Source organism: Mauremys mutica, chromosome 2 (genome assembly GCF_020497125.1).
Source record: "Mauremys mutica isolate MM-2020 ecotype Southern chromosome 2, ASM2049712v1, whole genome shotgun sequence".
NCBI classification, from domain to species: Eukaryota; Metazoa; Chordata; order Testudines; family Geoemydidae; genus Mauremys; species Mauremys mutica.
The window spans coordinates 256,812,311-256,830,345 of NC_059073.1; the positions used below are offsets into that span (position 1 = coordinate 256,812,311).

Here is an 18,035-nt window from a genome sequence, read left to right on the forward strand (position 1 = left end):
ATGGGAAGTGTCAGAAAACCTTTATTGGCAGTGCTCCCAGTTTAGCCATGAAGAGAGTAAAGAAAAGTTCATCTTTTCAGGCATAAAATATATACAGTACTACCTGAACAATATTTTTCATGAATATGTTCAGAAGTTTCAATATGGGTTCTTTATGCCCTAAATATGCTGCAGCCACATGTCACACTATGTATCTGGTCACAGTGTCATTGACCCTGCCAATCAGTAGACCATTTTAATTCATATGACCTTGTCTGTCTTCATTGCGTTGTGTAGAATGATATCTCGAAAAGAAAGAAGGGCAAGGAGAGAGAAGCAGCTGAGCTGTTTTAGGTTGTATTGATGTCATATCAAAATAAAAGTGGAATGGGCAAACTATTGATATCAGATTACAAGAGAATATCAGTGAATTGGCGCACCACATACTGTATTAGTCAACTGCCTAGAGATTCAGGTTGCTGTGTTTTCTTTATAAAATCCTTTATAGGACTTGCTAGACACATACAATAATTAATTGGGATTCACACTTTTATTTAAAAAAAAAGTCCTCTGCTCCAGTAACCAGGCTCAATCAAAAAACAGGCAAAATTATAAACTGGGGAGACGTATTGCTTCTAGGATACTGATGTTTGGTCCACCATGGCTATATGATGTAGAACTAGTCTTTTCTTAGTCTGGAGAGAGTGCAGGCACATCAGAGAACAGGCTGTCCTGCTAAGTAATGTAAGAAAAAATGTATTAGTAAATGTTACGTATATATCTACAAAAGTGGAATTAAATAAAATACAGCTGCTACAGTGAGGATTTTCAGAGAATATTTACAAGCTGTGGCCTTGCTGAGCCACACCATTTGAAACATCCCTGGAAAAGAACGGCGTTTTCCCTTTCAGAACTAAGAGGATATGAAAGTTGATAAACCCACCAAATAAAAGAGATAAGGCCAAACATTTATTTGTATGAACTAATACTTGATCTATGCTTAAACAAGTATTTCCTCTTTCAGTGGTTACCCATTCACTACATAAGTCTACTTCAAGGGCCTCTCTGCATTCCCACTAGTGGCATGGACAGAAAAAGGAAACTAATCTAAACAGGGGGCTAAGATCTGTCAAACAGAGGGCATGAGGTTCCTAGTGCTCTTTGCCTTGAGTGGGTAAGGGTTGCACTCCTTTATATGTACTCAGACATCAGCCGTTGACATCAGTAGGTGGCATTTGTGCAACTCTAACAGAGTCTGCTTTGGTAGGGGTTCTGTGACTTGACACCAGGGGGTTCCATATCCCACAAGTGCAAATCCCAGTGCTGTAGATTGGGACACTTTCCCTTGATGTTGAGGTAGTAGGTGTGATTTTTCTGTCATGATGTGATGGCACTTTGAAAAAGAGAAGTCACACTGTTTGTATTTCACTAGCAGACCACTGTAGAATCAACCTACATTTGAGTCATGAACTTTGAATGTAATTAACATAAACCACCCTAGTAAAGAAGAAACGGTGCTGGGGGGTGAATTTGGCTTTCATATACATTGGTGTAGGTCCCCTGAAGTCAACAAAGGGCTGAATTTTGGCAAGCTCATTTAGTTTGAAAATTGAAAAGTGTCTACTCTTCTTGATTCCTTGAAGTTAAATTGTTTTTTCTCAATAATATTTTGAGTGCTTCATCGGAGTCCAGTATTTACTCCAAGAGTTTATACATGCTTATTGCAAACAAACCAGTTAAGTGTCTGTTCATAATAAAAGAAATAGAAATGGTACTTCATTGATATCACTGAGCTCTCTGTCTCATCACAATACGTCACTAGAGTTCTAGTTACTTTTCACTACACTGGCTCCTTTTGCAACCAATCAATACAAGGCCAGCAACATGTGATTAAGAACAGACCCCTAAATGAATACCACAGCTCAGCCCCTGCATTGCTCTGCTCGTAGTAATGGATTAACATAACACATCCTAACTGCTGCCACTGCTGCTGCTGCTTTTCTTTGTGGGATTTTTTTTACTGGTGTAGCTTGCCAGACCATTTCCTTAACTGCTTACAGCAAGAGGTTTTGTTTTTGACTCTGAGAACAATACTTAAAGAGCATTTTGAGCGTGGGAAACAAGTACTGGAACTCTATTCCAGCTGTAGAAGCTGTATCACTTAGACACTAAAGATACACTTCGCTCTTGCTTTAGGACTTTATGGACATGTAAGATCCTGAAGGTGCAGATATGTATCTTTATGGCAGTGACGATTATGAAGTGGTAAGATGTGAATTAAATGTGCTTTTATTGTGTTGAGTATCTTTCAAAAGTTTAATATACAGCTTTGAATTTCTGATCAATGCTATTTTGTTTTTGTACTTGAATAAATTACTCTAATTTTATTCATAATTCTTCCATTCTAGCAGTTAAAAAAATAGATTTTGCATAAATATTGAAATAGTTAAGTACAAATTGGTAGATTAAAATTAAATTGCCTTTATATCTGTCATATTTTGGTGATGTGTGTTAGTACAACTATAAATATAGATTTGAATCCTTTGACTAATATGGGCCGAATTCAGCACGGTGCTCAACAGCACTGCACACATGAATAAGTGGAGCAGGATTTGGCCCATAGCATAACTCGATACGGCTCCACTGACTTCCAAGTATTTGTACCCACTTCCAGCAGGTCTGAATTTGGCTACATATGTGTAGAAACACTGGAAAACTGTTTTGTAGATAACTTCAGAACATTTCAGTTTAATACCTAAATCTGTCTTTACAACAGTTTATTTAAAAAATGGAATGAGATCTGGCACCCTCTCTGCCTAAATCTTTGTGTGAAATAAAATCTAAATAAAGACGTAGTAAGAGGAAATGGGGGGGGGGGTCTCTCCTATGTCATCTGCTACTTTTATGGGATAAGATGTCTGTGTATTTTACAGACTGAGGCCTTGATGCTGCATTGTATTCAGCATTGATGGACACCTGTACACCCACAGAACTCACTGCAGGATCAGGATCAGGACATAACAGGTTTTAGAGGAAGATGATACAACCAAAATCCTTTAATAAAGAAAATTATCCTACAGTACATCCAAATAAAGTTCTGCTTTTCAAGTGGCAGAGCAGATGCTTATGGTTTTGATTACTCAAGTTACTTAAGTGTACTGTTTTCCTGAAGTCTGAAAGCTCCATTTATTGTGCTCTGGATACTTCCACAGTCTCAAGGAATTAATTTGATTATTTAAAATGCATTGTTTTTCATTTTTCTTAATTCTAAGTAGATATGCTTTTTTTTGTGATTGGTTATATTTTAATTTATTCAATCATTACAGGAAGACAGATGAGAAGATCATTTAAAAGCAGGGGTTAATATATTGAATTGCTTTAAGTCACACAAAGATTCACATATTCTGACAAAATAGATTGAAAAGAACTTGTAGCAGACAAATCAATTACAGATGAAGCTGTTGTCTCATAGTTTGAAGTAATATTGTGTCCAGTTATAACTAGGTTGGGCACAATTAGATTTGCTTTTTGTTTGTAATTTTGACGGATAATATTGAATGTTTGTTTTTAAGCATTTTCTATTTTTATCTATTTGAAGTTTTACAGTAGCTGGAAATTATGGGGATGGGGGTGGGGGTGAGACAATGACATCAGAAATTACATTTAGTGTCAAAACAGACAAAATAACTATTCTTACATAATAAAAAATGCTACTTTAGAGTTTTATTTTGCCTATCTGTAAATTTTGATGATAAATGGAAATATTGTTCCATCAGTTTGTGCGTACTTAGGGAAATCAACTTTTACCAGTAGTTACCAAAAAAATCGAATCCTTCCAAGCCTTGTTATAGCATGCAATACTCTTGGCTAAATCATTAATTTTGCAAATGTTTTTGAAAAGTTGCAGCATTTAATTTTAGCCATTATGTTATTGATTCATTAATAACTAAGAAATTGAACAAGTAATCTCTAGTTCTAATTGCAAGACATTAAAGAGACTGACTGACTTTCCACTCTCTTGCATTTTGTGTAGTCATTTACACCAGTACAAAGTGGGTACAACATGATATGATTTTGGTAGCATTTTACACCCTCTTTGTACTCTTTTTGTACAAGTTTAAATTACTATACAAAGTGCCAGGTAGTGAAAAATGAGGCCCAAAATGAATGAGCCATTTTCCTGCTATATTGAAAGGACAGGAGACATTTGATATGGTTTTAATCAGGCTGCAACTTTTATTATGAGCTATGTGGGACAACCCAGCAGATTAAAGTGTACAATGCAGGTAACCCCATGTTCATTCAGTAACTTCCCAGGGGGCTTCCACCAGCCCCTCTCTTTTTACATCCAGGTCCCCCAGCCAATCCATTGCTGGGCCCTTCCTTGTAGGAGGGTTAAGGTGGGCTATAAGAAAGGAAGGTTGTCTCCCTACTGTACCAAGCATAAGAGCCCCAAGCCCCAACATGCACACCCCATTCCGTTCCTTTAACCAACACCTCCTTCTTAAGTCCTTCACTAGGTCATTTATCCGGTCACTGTATAACTTTCCTATGGGGTACCTGCACTCGACATCTGCCCCACACTTATAATCACATATAGCCTAACTCCCTTCATGCCACATGTCAACAAAGCCTTTCCCGAACCTGCTGTGGGGAAGGTGAAAAAACCTCAACTCCACCTAGGCCAGGGGTGGCCAACCTATGGCTTCGGAGCCACATGCAGCTCTTCAGATGTTAATATATGGCTGGAACTACAGGCGCCAACTTTCCAATGTGCCGGGGGGTACTCACTGCTCAACCCCTGGCTCTGCTGCAGGCCCTGCCCCCACTCGACCCCTTCCCCTGAGCCTGCCATGCCCTCACTCCTCCCCCACAAGAGCCTCCTGCACGCCACAAAACAGCCAATTGGGAGGTGCGGGGAAGGAGGAGGAGGCACTGCTCAGTGGGGCTGGGAGGCTCTGGGAGCAGAGAGGGGTGTTAATAGGGGGGGCTGCTGACGTGTTACTCTGACTCTTTGAAAATGTACATTGGTAAATTCTGGCTCCTTCTCAGGCTCAGGTTGGCCACCCCTGACCTAGGCCAATCTGGTGGTAAGGGAAAAATTCCTTCCTAGTCCCCCTAAAAATGGGCTAGTGCAATGCCCATAGCAGGTCTAAACCAAACTTGGTATTTCACCACCTAAAGAGGAGGGAAGGTGGGTGCTGCCTCAGCCGGCTCCATGTGAAAAGGGGTTTCACCACATGGGCTGCCCCTTTTAAACTCTTCTGCCCATTCATATTCCATGAGATGAGTCAGTGTCACCCCTTGTCCCCTTTTGCAGCAGTTTGACCTCTCTCTGCCCCAGCTGTAAAACACTGGTCCCTTCATTCAGCCACACAGACAAAGTGTCCCCTCCCAGCCCCGCTTATAGGTGTGGTACCGGTGCGGTCATTGTAACGGAATCCTGAGAATTTTCTTACTATTAAGTAAGGATTTAGGAACACAGTTGAGATTTTGGACCATAACCTAATGAAAGCCAAGTATCCTCTTTAGATATATGTAGGAGGATGAGGGAAGCAACGCTATTTAATTCCCTGAGGTTTGGCAAGGGAGAGAGACGAAAGTCATAAAAAGCAACTACATTTCAATATTTACAGTGGGCTATTGCTTGAAGGAAGCTTGAAATGTTACAGAAATAGTAAGTTGCTATTATCCTCAGAGATTTGTTGTTAAGTGAACAAGCATGTCTGAAAGATTGAGTTCTTCAATTCCAGAACCTACGTTACAAATTGTTGCTGAGTTTACATGGACAAACATATTTTTGACAAACCTATATGCTCCAGATTTATGCAGAACTGTAAATTTAAAATTATTTCATGCATGACTTTATCATCCCACTAGTATTTAGGCAGAACTCCTAATTGGTTCTGACTTTATAATTGGGTGTTCTGCTTAAAAATCATGAAGTAATTTGAAATCGCACACAGAAAATTTTTAGAACATGATGTACTGATTCAGGATTCTTAATAGGCAAGTGAGTATCTAGTTTTCTGTATGAATCTGTAGTTTAAGAAGCCATATGTTCTGCATTGAGGAAAAGACACTTATATTGTCATCCCACACAAACAATTACCTATGAGTTGTTACACAACAAACTATAGCCAAAAATGTGACAGCACAGAATCTGTAGATTTTCTTTTAAGTTTAAGTTTGGTGTTTATTTGAAATAATGTTAAAAAATGAATCTGAGGTATTTCAGTAGTACTTGTAAAATTTGATTCTAACATACAAGACCTGAGATTAATGATAAAATTAAAGACAATAAGATTGAAAACATTAAGAACATAAGAACGGCCATACTGGGTCAGACCAAAGGTCTGTCTAGCCCAGTATCCTATTTTCTGACAGTGGCCAATGCCAGGTGCCCCAGAGGGAATGAACAGGTCATCAAGTGATCCATTCCCTGTCACTCATTACCAGCTTCTGGCAAACAGAGGCTAGGGACACAATCCCTGCCCATCCTGGCTAATAGCCATTGATGGACCTATCCTCCATGAATTTATCTAGTTCTTTTTTGAACCCTGTAATAGTCTTGGCCTTCACAATATCTTCTGGCAAAGAGTTCCACAGGTTGACTGTGTGTTGTTTGTTTTAAACCTGCTTAATGTAGCTAAATTTGAGTAACAACTTTTCAGTAAAATGAAGTCTGTATAGCTTTTATAATGTATCTTTAAGATAACTTTACCTGAAATCACCATAGATAAATGTGTTGTCTGTTCTTGCAGAAATGGAAACTTCTGGGGTGCAATTCTGATTCCAATGGCAAAATTCACATCAACTTTAATGTGGCAGGATTTCACCCCTGTAATTCTATTCTTTCCCTTAGAACAGGAGCTCTGTTCTTTCCCTATATATTATTAAAAATCTGAGTCTTTTTAAATCTCTTTCCCTGTCTCTTTCTGACTGACTTTCTCTTTCCCTCAACTTTTCTTGGAGCCCTTCTTGTTTAATCTATGCAGAATAAGTCTCAGATATCTGACAGGAGATTTTTCTTTCTGTTGTCAGCCAACATGTTTTTGTGGCTAGAAGGACAGAATATTGCTCCAGGATCATTTTCAAAAGATATATCAGGGAATTTTGGCCACTCTCACTATTCAGGAAAATTAAATTTATCACCTCATGCCACACTTGACAAATGATACATTGTTAAAATCCTCAATAACACTGTAGGAGCATTCATTCCTCACTTGAGTTACTCTGACCTGACTGTGACACCCTATATTGGGAAAGAAAATGTAACAACTGAAAATGTGCCTGTTTGCTCCAGAATGCAGCAGCCCATTTACTAAGTAGCACCAGAGGCTGGAGGCATCTCTCTCCCTTGCCCCAATCCCAAATTAATACAAATTTGAGTTCACAAGGGCATGGTACTAATCTTCACATATCTGAACCAAGTGAGTCCAAACTACCTGAAGGACCACTTCTTTCTTTATAACCAGGGACAGTTGAGTTGTCCACAACAAAGGTAAATTTCATAAGAGTTGACATGAAGACAGAGCTCTTCTGTGATTGACCTTTAGCTATGAAACTCCTTCAAGAGATAAGAATGATCACAAATCTGTCTTCAAGTCTAAATACAAGACAATCTCCCGCTGTCTTCTCTTTCCCAAAACATCAGTGAGATGCAACACCTAATACTAAATGCCAAACATTCTTCTCTGCCATTGGTAAAGCTACAGAGAACCAGCTTACAACAGACTACATGTGTCTGTTTTCTTGTAAGGTGATCAGAGGCAATAGAGTTAGGGATTTCTTTTTTAAAAAAACACCTAAATGTTGGAGTGGTGTCTCAGAGCTGCTTCTGATTGTTGTGTTTTGTTTTAGGAAAATCATTGTGTTATATTCCCTTTGGTGTTTTCTGTTATCAGATATGCTTCTCTTAAGGTCAGACAGGATAAGGTATATATGACAATTCGTTATTTGCCTCTAACTCTTCATTAATTTCAGAACAGATAGAGGCAAATGAGAAAAGCCCACTGTATATGACAGTTCAGAAACAGATGTAAGGAAAGAAAATAATTTAGCTCCTAAAACTTGAAGTGATGTTCATTACCTTTGTAAAGCTTCCACTGTCTAAATAAAGAACAGGTAATTGAATTTGGATTGTACTAGTCAGAGATATGGTACTACATTTTACCACAAAATATTACTATTCATTTTGTAACTTACAACTTGTGTGTGTAGTTAGAAATGAGAGGCTAAAATTGAATATGTTTGGTTTCCTAGTTAAATAATTTGCTTAACAAATATCTGTTTCCCTTCAGATATTTTACATGTCAGGGCAAGTGTATTGTTAGCATTTTTCGTTTTAAATGCACATCTGCAAACTACGCTGTTGCCACCTTCGTATGATAGAAAATTGGCTCCTTTTATGTCTGAATGAGGTCTAATTAGATAATAACTAGAACTTTCCAAAAGAACAGTTTTTCATCAGAAAATGCTGAGTTGACTAAATCAAAATGTTATACGTGAACATATCAATTTAGTCAAAATTTTCAGTTGGAAATGATCACATTTCATTTTTCCTGCATTGTTTCCACTTTCATATTCCATTAGCCCATATTGTAAATACCTTAAGAAGCCCTGCCAGCCTCCTAGCTCCTTTACAATGCAGTATTGTTCCATTTGTTGTGTCCAGTCTGATTTTTAAATGTGCTAGTTGATGGGACTTCTGAGACTTTTCTTGGGAGATTATTGCGTAGGCTAAAGGATCTCACTCTCAGGAACTTACATGTGATATTCAGTATAATTTTTCCCTTTCTTAGTTTCATCCCATTACTTCTAGTTACATTTGCTAACTATTTCCTCTCCTTCCTTGGTGTTTAAAGACTGTAAACATTTGTAGCCAAGCTATATCTTTTGAACTCTCTCCTTTTTTTTTAAATAATTCCTCAAATTGTTGAAGTTATTCTAGATTTACACTGGCATATCTGACAGTAGAATTTGTTCCTCCCGTTTTCATTCAAATTGTCCTTAAAAGGAACAGTACAAACATCTTTATCATTTCAGTGTTAACTTTGATTCATGCATTCAAAATTGTATTTTATGAGGCATGCTAGCTCTAGTCATATTTTTCCCAAGGTCAGTGTATATGTTATCTGCTTTGTAAATTCAGATTTTGTAATTTACAACTCTCCTGAGACAGGTTTAACTGTAGTCTCCATAGTTTTCAAAATCCTTCTAATTTATCTGTATTAATAAGTTGGCCTGATTTTGTTTGAAGATAGATAGATTCTTTCTTTTTTCCAGACTCTTCAATTCTCTGCAATTTGCACATATTCCTCTCATATATCAGAAAGTTTCTCACACAACAGCAAGTAAACTATGCTGATGGATGCCAATTTCATGTTCTTTAAGCCATACTGGAGAAGTTGCTATTACCTTCCGTTTGTGTGTATGTGTAAATGCATGAAAATCCACCCAATGCATTTCAAAACTGATCCTAAAATAAGAACTTGGATGTGACAATTTGCAGCAGTCGAATTATATGCCACTTTCAAACCCCTGCCTTTTGAGCCCCCTTAATTATCCAGCTGTACAAATGACAAGAAAGTAATAATTGCAGTCTCACTTTGCTGAGATGTGACAATTTATAGGGCATATTTTGCCATGAGAAAAGAAAGATTCACATCTCTTTTTTTGCTATCGAAGAAGTCTAGAGGTCAGATCTTGTAGCACTTGATACATTTTAGTTCTCATGTTGAGTCAACCTCTAATTAACAAATTAATATGTTAAGTGAAAACAGGGCACAGAGGTTAGAAATAATCAAGTCTAAAAATGGGAAATACAGGGAAAAGAAGAGTGATCACCCCTCTGTTCATCAGAAGTAATCTGTCATTATCATGCAGATTAAATAAAACTGTAAATCAACTGAATTAGAATTCAGGATTGTTCCTTTGTAGCCTAATAAATGAGCCTGCTCATTTGGATTGCAGGTTTCATTTTAATAGCACAAATCTGTTTATTACCTGAGGCAGAAAATCTATAAATATCTAAGCTTAAAATTTTGGAATGACTTTTCCATGTGCATCTTATTGTATAACCTATATGATGCAGCTGAAAATAGATGTGTGGAGTATGTAAGGGACACGCAGGGCCGCCAAGAGCGGGTTCGGGTCCCGGTGAAAAATTTTTTTCGGGCCCCACAGCAAGGGCGGACCGGCTAAACAGGACTGATGAAGCCGGGCCCTGGGCCCCCTTCCGGACCACTGGGCCCCAGTAATTTGTACCAGCTTCCCCCCCCTCACTCATCGGCCCTGGGACACGTGAATGTAATTTGAATGGCAGAGCATGTTCCAGTGAATTAAGCATAGAATTGGGAGCCAGAAGCATCAGAGTTAAAATCCTAGCTTTGCTACTGAATGACTATGTGGTTTTAGACAGGTCACTTACACACTCTGTGCACTTCCCCATCTGTAAAATGGGGGTGGTATTTGGTCATCTCTGAGAGCATGAGAGATTTAATTAGTTAATGGAAATACAAATCTGTGTACACAGCAGGTGCTGAATACTATTGTTTCGAAACTGGGTTCTCTCCAAAAAAAAGTTATATACGTTTTTGGGATATGTACAAAGGTAAGATTCTTAAAACAGGATGTATTGAGCAAAGGGACTGTGTTTGAAAGACAGATACATTCTAACATGTGTAGATGATTCTATAGAGATGTGACTTCTATAGCCATGGCAATTCCTTGTGCTATCTCACATGGCATGGAGTGCTGGATTCTGCCCTGTCCACTCCTGCTGCGATTGGACCAAAGTGGGGGAGGGAGCATGATGGGCCAAATGACTGGCTCTCTCCTGCCAAGGTTGCGGGCTGCTTCTCTTTGTTGCTGTTTTTTTTCCCATATGAGAACAGGATGTGTGGTTGTTTTCCACCTTCCATCTGATATCCAGAGTCTTGTTTGGGGATTTAAATTACCCTTATTGCAGTATTGTTGTGGTTGGTGTATTAAAAATGGTCCAATGCAAGGTCACTGTAACTCAATTGTCTCTTTGGGCATGAGCCTCCAAGTTACATTTTTCAAGCTCCCGTCATTTCATCTCTTCTACCTTAGGAAGCAACAAGTTTGGTCTCTGGCTTCCAGGTAGGGTCCCTATGCAGGCCTGAGGGCATAGCAGGGACAGTGCCCATATACCTACCCTCACATTTGTGGAATGCAGGGCCATTGATGCCCAGATTAAATCCACACTCTAACAGCCCTACAGGGTAGTTGAGGGGAATGGTTCCCATTGGTTAAGGGTTTTAATACAGTTTCAGCCTCTGCATTTAACTGTACTATGGCTGTGTGCATCTAATTTTTTTTCTGTGTCCACATAAACAAGCATTGATAGAGGATCTCATTTTATCCCAAAACAAAAGTGGGCCAGTTTCTTCTACCTTCAACCAGCTGTAAGCTGTGGAGGCCCAAATCTCTACACTCAAAACTCCCACTGACATCAATAGATTTTAAGCTCTGGTAAGGTTTATATGAGTAGGCCCAGTATATTTCTTCCAAAACAGCCTCTGAACCTAAGCAAGAAGTGTCCTAAACTTGATATCAATCAAAAATGTCAGTAAACTGCTATATAAATATGAATTCTTAAGCTAGGTCACAGAGTCCTTGCTCTGTAAAGTAACTTCCCAGCTCTGGAATTTCCTGGAAACAGACTGTAATTCTACTTTTCACTGAAATGAGAGTATGCCAGAATCCTGTTAGGTGACTAAGGGCCATGTCATCCCACTCCATCCCAATGGAAAACCAGGGACAAAGAACAAACATCACTGTGAACTCTGCTGTTAACCTCACAAGATTTACCTCCCACCAGAGAAGGTAGAGGGTTGGCTCTCTGAACCTGTGGATATCCCAAGATTAGGTGGAAATCCAGCACCTCCTGGAGTATCAGCAAAAGCCCAGTGCCTCTGTTTTGCTCCTTAACCCTGCTCTACATTACCTGGGTTATCCTCAGGAGCTATGCTGCTACACCCTTTCAGCCAGTGGCTCCTCCAGAACATTCTTTAGGGGGCTTCCTGAGGTAATAAAGACGCAGTTAGACACAGGTTAGATATCTCTGACACAGTCACGGGAATGATGCCATGGGGAAGGATGTATCTTTGGGAATGTACATTTTTAATATAAATAGATCAAGATTTCTCACTTGGCTGTACCTGCGCCAGTGTAATTCAATGGAGCTACTCCTGGTTTACATCAAATTAAGATATTCTGGCCCATTTTTCTGTGTGTGTATAAATTCTTATTTTTAGGAGAAGTATGAGAATTATTTTGTCACCAGTTGTTTTCAACCATTTTCCCCCCACTGCACTGACCCCTCCCCATGAGGCTCCCACTGTTCTCACCCTGTCTACTTTTTCTAATTAAAAGAAAAAATGTGGTGCCTCTTTACTTTGGCTGCAGAAGGTTTTCTTCACAACAATAAGGTCTACAGGTTTTATTAAAAAAAAGAAAAAAAGAAAAACAAGCTTTGAAGAACAATTGCACTCCCTTTTTCACCCCAGCTAGTTCTTTGCATCCTACACCATCCTCTGGTTTGGAAAACACTCATCTAGAGAAATCAGCACAGGATTAGGAGTCAGGAACTCTTGGATATTAATTCTACGTATATCAATGACTACCTGTGTGGCCTTGCAAAAATCATTTGATCTCTGTTTCTGTTTCTCCATCTGAAAAAAAAGAATAATAAACTATCTGACGGGCTGAGATGATTAATCAGTAAAATACTTTGAACTTGTTAAGTGCTATAACAAGATGTCTGTTGCTTAAACAACGGATCTAACAGTAGGACTACACTTGTGAATTTTTCTCCTCTATTTAATTACTTTGACCCAGAATTTGTCAATAATTAGATATTAAATACTTAATCAGGTACATGTGTGGATTTTATTATCCTATACAATACATTATACACAGATGGGAGGGGGCTATTTTTTTCATAAGAAACCTTACATGCCACAATAATATAACATTTTCAGTGACAAAAGAAAATTATCATGCCATGTATCTGATCTTACAAAGAATAAAATACTTCTATGTGGTGCACATGCCAGTATTCTCTTAATAGGTAAGGATCTATTTTACAAGAGCGCCAAAAAAACAAAAAAAACCCAGAACCAGTTTGCAATGTCCTGTATCTTTGTGAGTCAAGTCAAGCTATCTTGGCCACAACCAAAGGTAGTTGGGCTCTACATAATAATAAGTTTGCCTTAAAAAATATAGTGGTATTCAAGATGAGTATTAAAAAGAGTATGTTTGGATTTGATTGGACAGACTTTACGTGTTTTTGAAACTATATCATTTGCTTACTTATCAAAACAGAGAAGTGTATGGTTTGATCAGGTGGGAAATGGCTAATGACTTTTTTTAAGACAAATATTTCTATTAATAATTCACTAATTAGTTCCAAATTAATTCACAGTTTTAAGTACAGTGCTAATGGAATCCTATTGCTGGGTGAACTGATTCAGTAAAATAGGAACCAACCTGAATCTTCACTTAAAAAATATATTTGGTCAATTTTCTGATTTTTATCTGCTCCATTTTCAGTCACCTCTGACCAGGACTGAGAGCAGAACTGTAGAAAAGACCTTTATGAAGGCACAAGTACAACTTAGATTTGTGGTTGCAGCTTCAATTTATATGCAGTTGTACCATGTGGGTTAAGACCAGACAAATATTGTTGTGGATGAGAGAGCACTTTTTCTGCAAATAAATAGAGGAGCTAACTAGATGTCAAAATTCATTGTGACCTCTTACATCATGTTTGTCAAATCAATACACTATATGGGTCACTCTAGGAGGTTATTAGTAAATAATTGGATTCAAATTATTTTAATTTACATGAAAGGAGAATAAACCAAGCAACTTTTTTCTGATAGCAAATTTCTGAAACCAGTATGTACTCAGAATATTTACTTTGTATCTTTTCTCATCTTGACTTGGTATGGGGGTTTTTGTTTGTTCCTTTGACTTTCTCTTGCTCAAAGACAAGTGACTTAGTGATAGGGCATACTTCTTTGTCCTGTGAGCTGTATGTAGTTTAATTTATCTTGGTTACCTTCAAAGTGATAATTTCCAATTGTGCAGAACATTATCTACTTTAAATAATGAAAAGTGTGCTGTCCTTTATTCCAAAAAAACATAGAGACCAAGCGAAGATAAAGATAATAGTCCTTGTCTGTCTTTTAATTGTTGGGTATGATTTATTTCCTAAAATGATATCTATCAGTTGTGCTAACCACGGGGAATTATTAAGTGGACAAAAAGTATGTGGTTGAAAAGGCTTCCTCTGATGGTCCATGTATCTGCCAAGACAGTAGATTGGTTTCTTTTTTGTGTAACACTCACTCAAATGGAGCTTTGTATTTTCTATTGCACAGCTGCATCTATTTTCACTCCTAATTCCAAAAACCTTGCAGTCAATGCTTTAGGGAGGTTATATTAAGAACAGGGTTCTGACCTCCAGAGATGCATGCATTTATCAGACCAAAACCAACCCGGGATCACCCGGCCGCTATGCCCAAATAAATGTGTTAGTCTCTAAGGTGCCACAAAGACTCCTTGTTGTTTTTGCTGATACAGACTAACATGGCTACCCCTCTGAAAAGAGTTCTGTCAGTAACGGAGGGTTCAGAGATAGTATCAAGTTTATGCAAAAGGGAAAAGTAAGGCAATGATTTGTATGTAGAAAAATAAATTGTTTCCAGCCTTTTGTGAACTTCTTAGGACTTGGGACCTGGTTCTGCCTTCAGATACTTTGATTTAACTTTATTTGAATTGAATGGGAGCTGGACCTGCCTAACTAAAGCAGTGTTATGGCAAAAAAGGTACTACTAATGTCATGAATGTTTTGACTCCTCAGTGTCTGAGCTCTCAGGATTAAACTCTCCATAGAAAGAATTATGCCATGCAGTAGCCATACATACAGTCAATAAAGGGATTGTGTGGATTAAAGTGCTCTCCTTTGTCTGGATGGACAGTCAAACGTATGTGTGTTCTCTTTTGTTGCAGAGCAACTGTATTGCTAGGCCACCTTTTGAGACCTTGTGTGCAGTTTTGCAGTAAGGGATTTCCAGGGATAAAACCCACGGGTTGAGATAGGAAAAACAAAACAATGTGTCAAGAATAAGAATCCTGGAAAGACAAAGTATAGGAAATAGCTGTTTCTTGGTGACTGAGCAATGGAGCCTTAATTGAGGTTACTGCAAGAAGGTGGTTTATGACCACCTTCGTTCAAATAAACAAGACTTGGGTACAGGTTTACTGGAAAATACACTGACTTTGTCACTGATTTCTGCTCCAACCAAGAAGTGACTTACAAGGCCCGAAAATCTACACCGCTTGCATAACCCAATTTTGCTATTGCCTTATCTTAGTGATGGTTTCTATTTTTTAAAAGAACGAGGTGTTCAGATTCTGCATATTGGAGGCCATGTAAGTAGATTGATGTAAGTTAGCTGTAAGGATAGATGGCAAAGTTTTTAGGGAATTTTCTATCTGAATGATTTTCTGATAGAAAATTTTCCAGTGCAAAATTTTGATTTTTGCAAAAAGGGAATTAAAAAAAAAATCTGTTTCTGGTCTTCTAAATACAGACCCCATCCCAACCCTCCACCTCAACCCCAGGAATCACTTGCCACAAAATATTTTGTGTTTTTTGACTTTGTCCAAATTTGGGATGATTTTTTCCCCAAAACACAATTTTTCCCCTTGAAAGGATTTCCATTTTCCAGCCAGCTCTAATAAATAGGTTTGCTGAACCTTTTTGTGATGTGTTTACAAGACCTAAACTATAGGTCTGTTGTCACTCAACATTGACCTTTAGAAAATACATAAAAGATGTGTTCATCTATCTTATATATTTAGTAAGACCACCTGCATCTTATATTGTGAAGAGTTCTCTACTGTAGATTTTAAACTAACTCTGTTGGGCAATTGGCATGCCCTCAGGCCTTGGCAGTTGCCATACACTATTAACTTGTTTTAAATTACATATACTATATGTTACTTTCAGAGCCAAATAGAACTGACTGAAAATGAGTACTAAGAAATACCAAAAGGGAGAGTGGGGAATTTTAGTGATTTTTTTCCATAAGAACTCTGAATTCCTCTTTTAGCAAACAAAGGTCTTGTTGTCATGTCTTAATAACAATTTCCATGCAATGTTAGATTCTTTTTGGTAAGTATTCTTCACAGATTAATGTTCTAATGAAGAGTATGTAGGGAGGAAAAATGAGGAAATTTGGGTGTAATGACTGGTGAAATTACAGGAACATAGGAACCTATGATTATAGAAACTTCTTACTGAGAAATGAGTGAAAGCCTTTAGGGATTTCATTTATCATGTTGAAGTGTTTGTACACTGTCATTTACAACACAACATGTTTCTAATCTGAATGCATACATTGTAATGCTAAATTAGCATTAACACAAGTGGTTAGCACTGGAATTATTTGGCATTTTAAATACTGATGCAATCTATTGTTTTCTGATGTACAATATCTGTTTATTGTGGTGGTTAATATTTAAACATCAGCAAGCCAAATAGTCTTTAATAAGATCTTTCTTGGTAGGATTTCAACCTTTCTTTTCAAATAATTTCTTCCATTTAGGGGAGAGGCATGTTCAAAAGTTGCCAATGCACTTGGGGTAATGAGTGATTCATGAAGCCTATTCAGAAGAAATTGTTAAACAAATATTTTAAATTATGATAGTAAGCACAATGAGCTAGATGCAGATATCCAAGAAAGGATAGTCCCTGCACAGATAAGGACAAATATCTAAAATACCAAATACAGTGCCAAATACAAAGATGAAAACCTCTCCACTTCTATTCAATATCCCCCTGTTTATACATCAATGGATTGCATTAGCCCTTTTGGCTCCTGCATCATGCTGTGAGCTTAAGGTCAGCTGATTAACTACCAAGAACCCCATGCCTTTTTTGGAGTCACTACTTCTTAGAATAGAGTCCTCCTTCCTGTAAGTGTGGGCTACCTTCTTTGTTACTAGCTATATAACTTCACACTTGACCTCATGAAATGCATATTGTTAGCTTGTGCCCAGCTTTCCAAGTTGTCCAGATCGCTCTGTATCATTGACTTGTCCTCTTCATTATTTATCATTAACGCTCCGTGTTTGTCACAGAGGGCCCAGATTCTGTGCCTTTCTGGAACATCCATGACTTCTGCAGCGGCTGGTGTGCCTGCCCGGGGGCCGCATGAGCAGCTCAGGCAGCCCCTGGGCCAGTCACATCAGCTGCTGCTGGGAGAGCCAATGGGAGCTGCAACCAATGGGAGCTGCAGAACCGGGGCTTGGGGTGGAGCAGAGGCAGCACATGAAGTTCAGGAGCCAGGTAGGGAACCTGCCCCACCCCCGCCAACCCCACCCAGCACCCGCCGCCCCCCTGGGCCACACTCCTGCTCCCGAGCACCCACAGCACCCCTCCTGGGCCACACCCACGCCCCCCCAAGCACCCGCAGCACCCCCTTCCGCCAAAGTCCCCACACACGTTTTAGTCAAGGGTATATAGTAAAAGTCATGGACAGGTCATGGGCCGTGAATTTTTGTTTACTGCCCATGACCTGTCCGTGACTTTGACTAAAACATAGCCTTATTTATCATTTCCCTAATCTATGTGTTTGTGAATTTTATCAGATACCAGGTGAAGCTTCCATTCTGTCTGATCCCTAATCTCTGCAGATATGATAGGCAGTGCTTCCTTCACATGGCCAGAAATCCCATGAGGGCTGCATTGAAAGGAAATTCCACATGGGGAATCTTGCAGAGCTGCCTGAGTCCTTAAAATCCATAGGAATTGTTTAACTTTGGGCTGGTATAATTTAATTCTTAATCTTTTTCTGTGGTGATATCACTTCTAAAACTGCAGTATTTGTGAATGAGCTGCTATCACATAGCACATTTATTATTACAAACCAGTTCCTGGCATTTGTTAATACTTGTTTGTGGAGAATTCCGTCCACTGTTAAAAGTCAAAGAAATGGAAATTCTTCTGAAATGCT

At 38.6% G+C, this 18,035-nt stretch overlaps 1 protein-coding gene and 1 long non-coding RNA gene across 12 annotated transcripts in view; one reads left to right on the forward strand and one right to left on the reverse strand.

The window, feature by feature from the left end:
• CACNB2 (calcium voltage-gated channel auxiliary subunit beta 2) overlaps positions 1-18,035 on the forward strand; it is a 426,320-nt gene that overhangs the window by 234,705 nt on the left and 173,580 nt on the right. The window contains exon 1 of one of the 11 annotated variants that reach the window (XM_045003342.1): positions 2,197-2,244. The exons of the other annotated variants lie outside the window; for them this stretch is intronic. Within the exon in view, the coding sequence (XP_044859277.1) occupies positions 2,212-2,244 (33 nt within the window). The 5' untranslated portion in view covers positions 2,197-2,211. Of the gene's footprint in view, positions 1-2,196; positions 2,245-18,035 lie in introns of those variants that run through there. 11 annotated transcript variants of the gene reach the window in all.
• On the reverse strand, positions 582-12,683 carry LOC123362843. The gene is made up of 3 exons (XR_006576597.1): positions 12,633-12,683; positions 11,954-12,029; positions 582-711 (listed from the first exon to the last, which is right to left on the reverse strand). It is a non-coding gene; the product is annotated as an uncharacterized LOC123362843 (long non-coding RNA).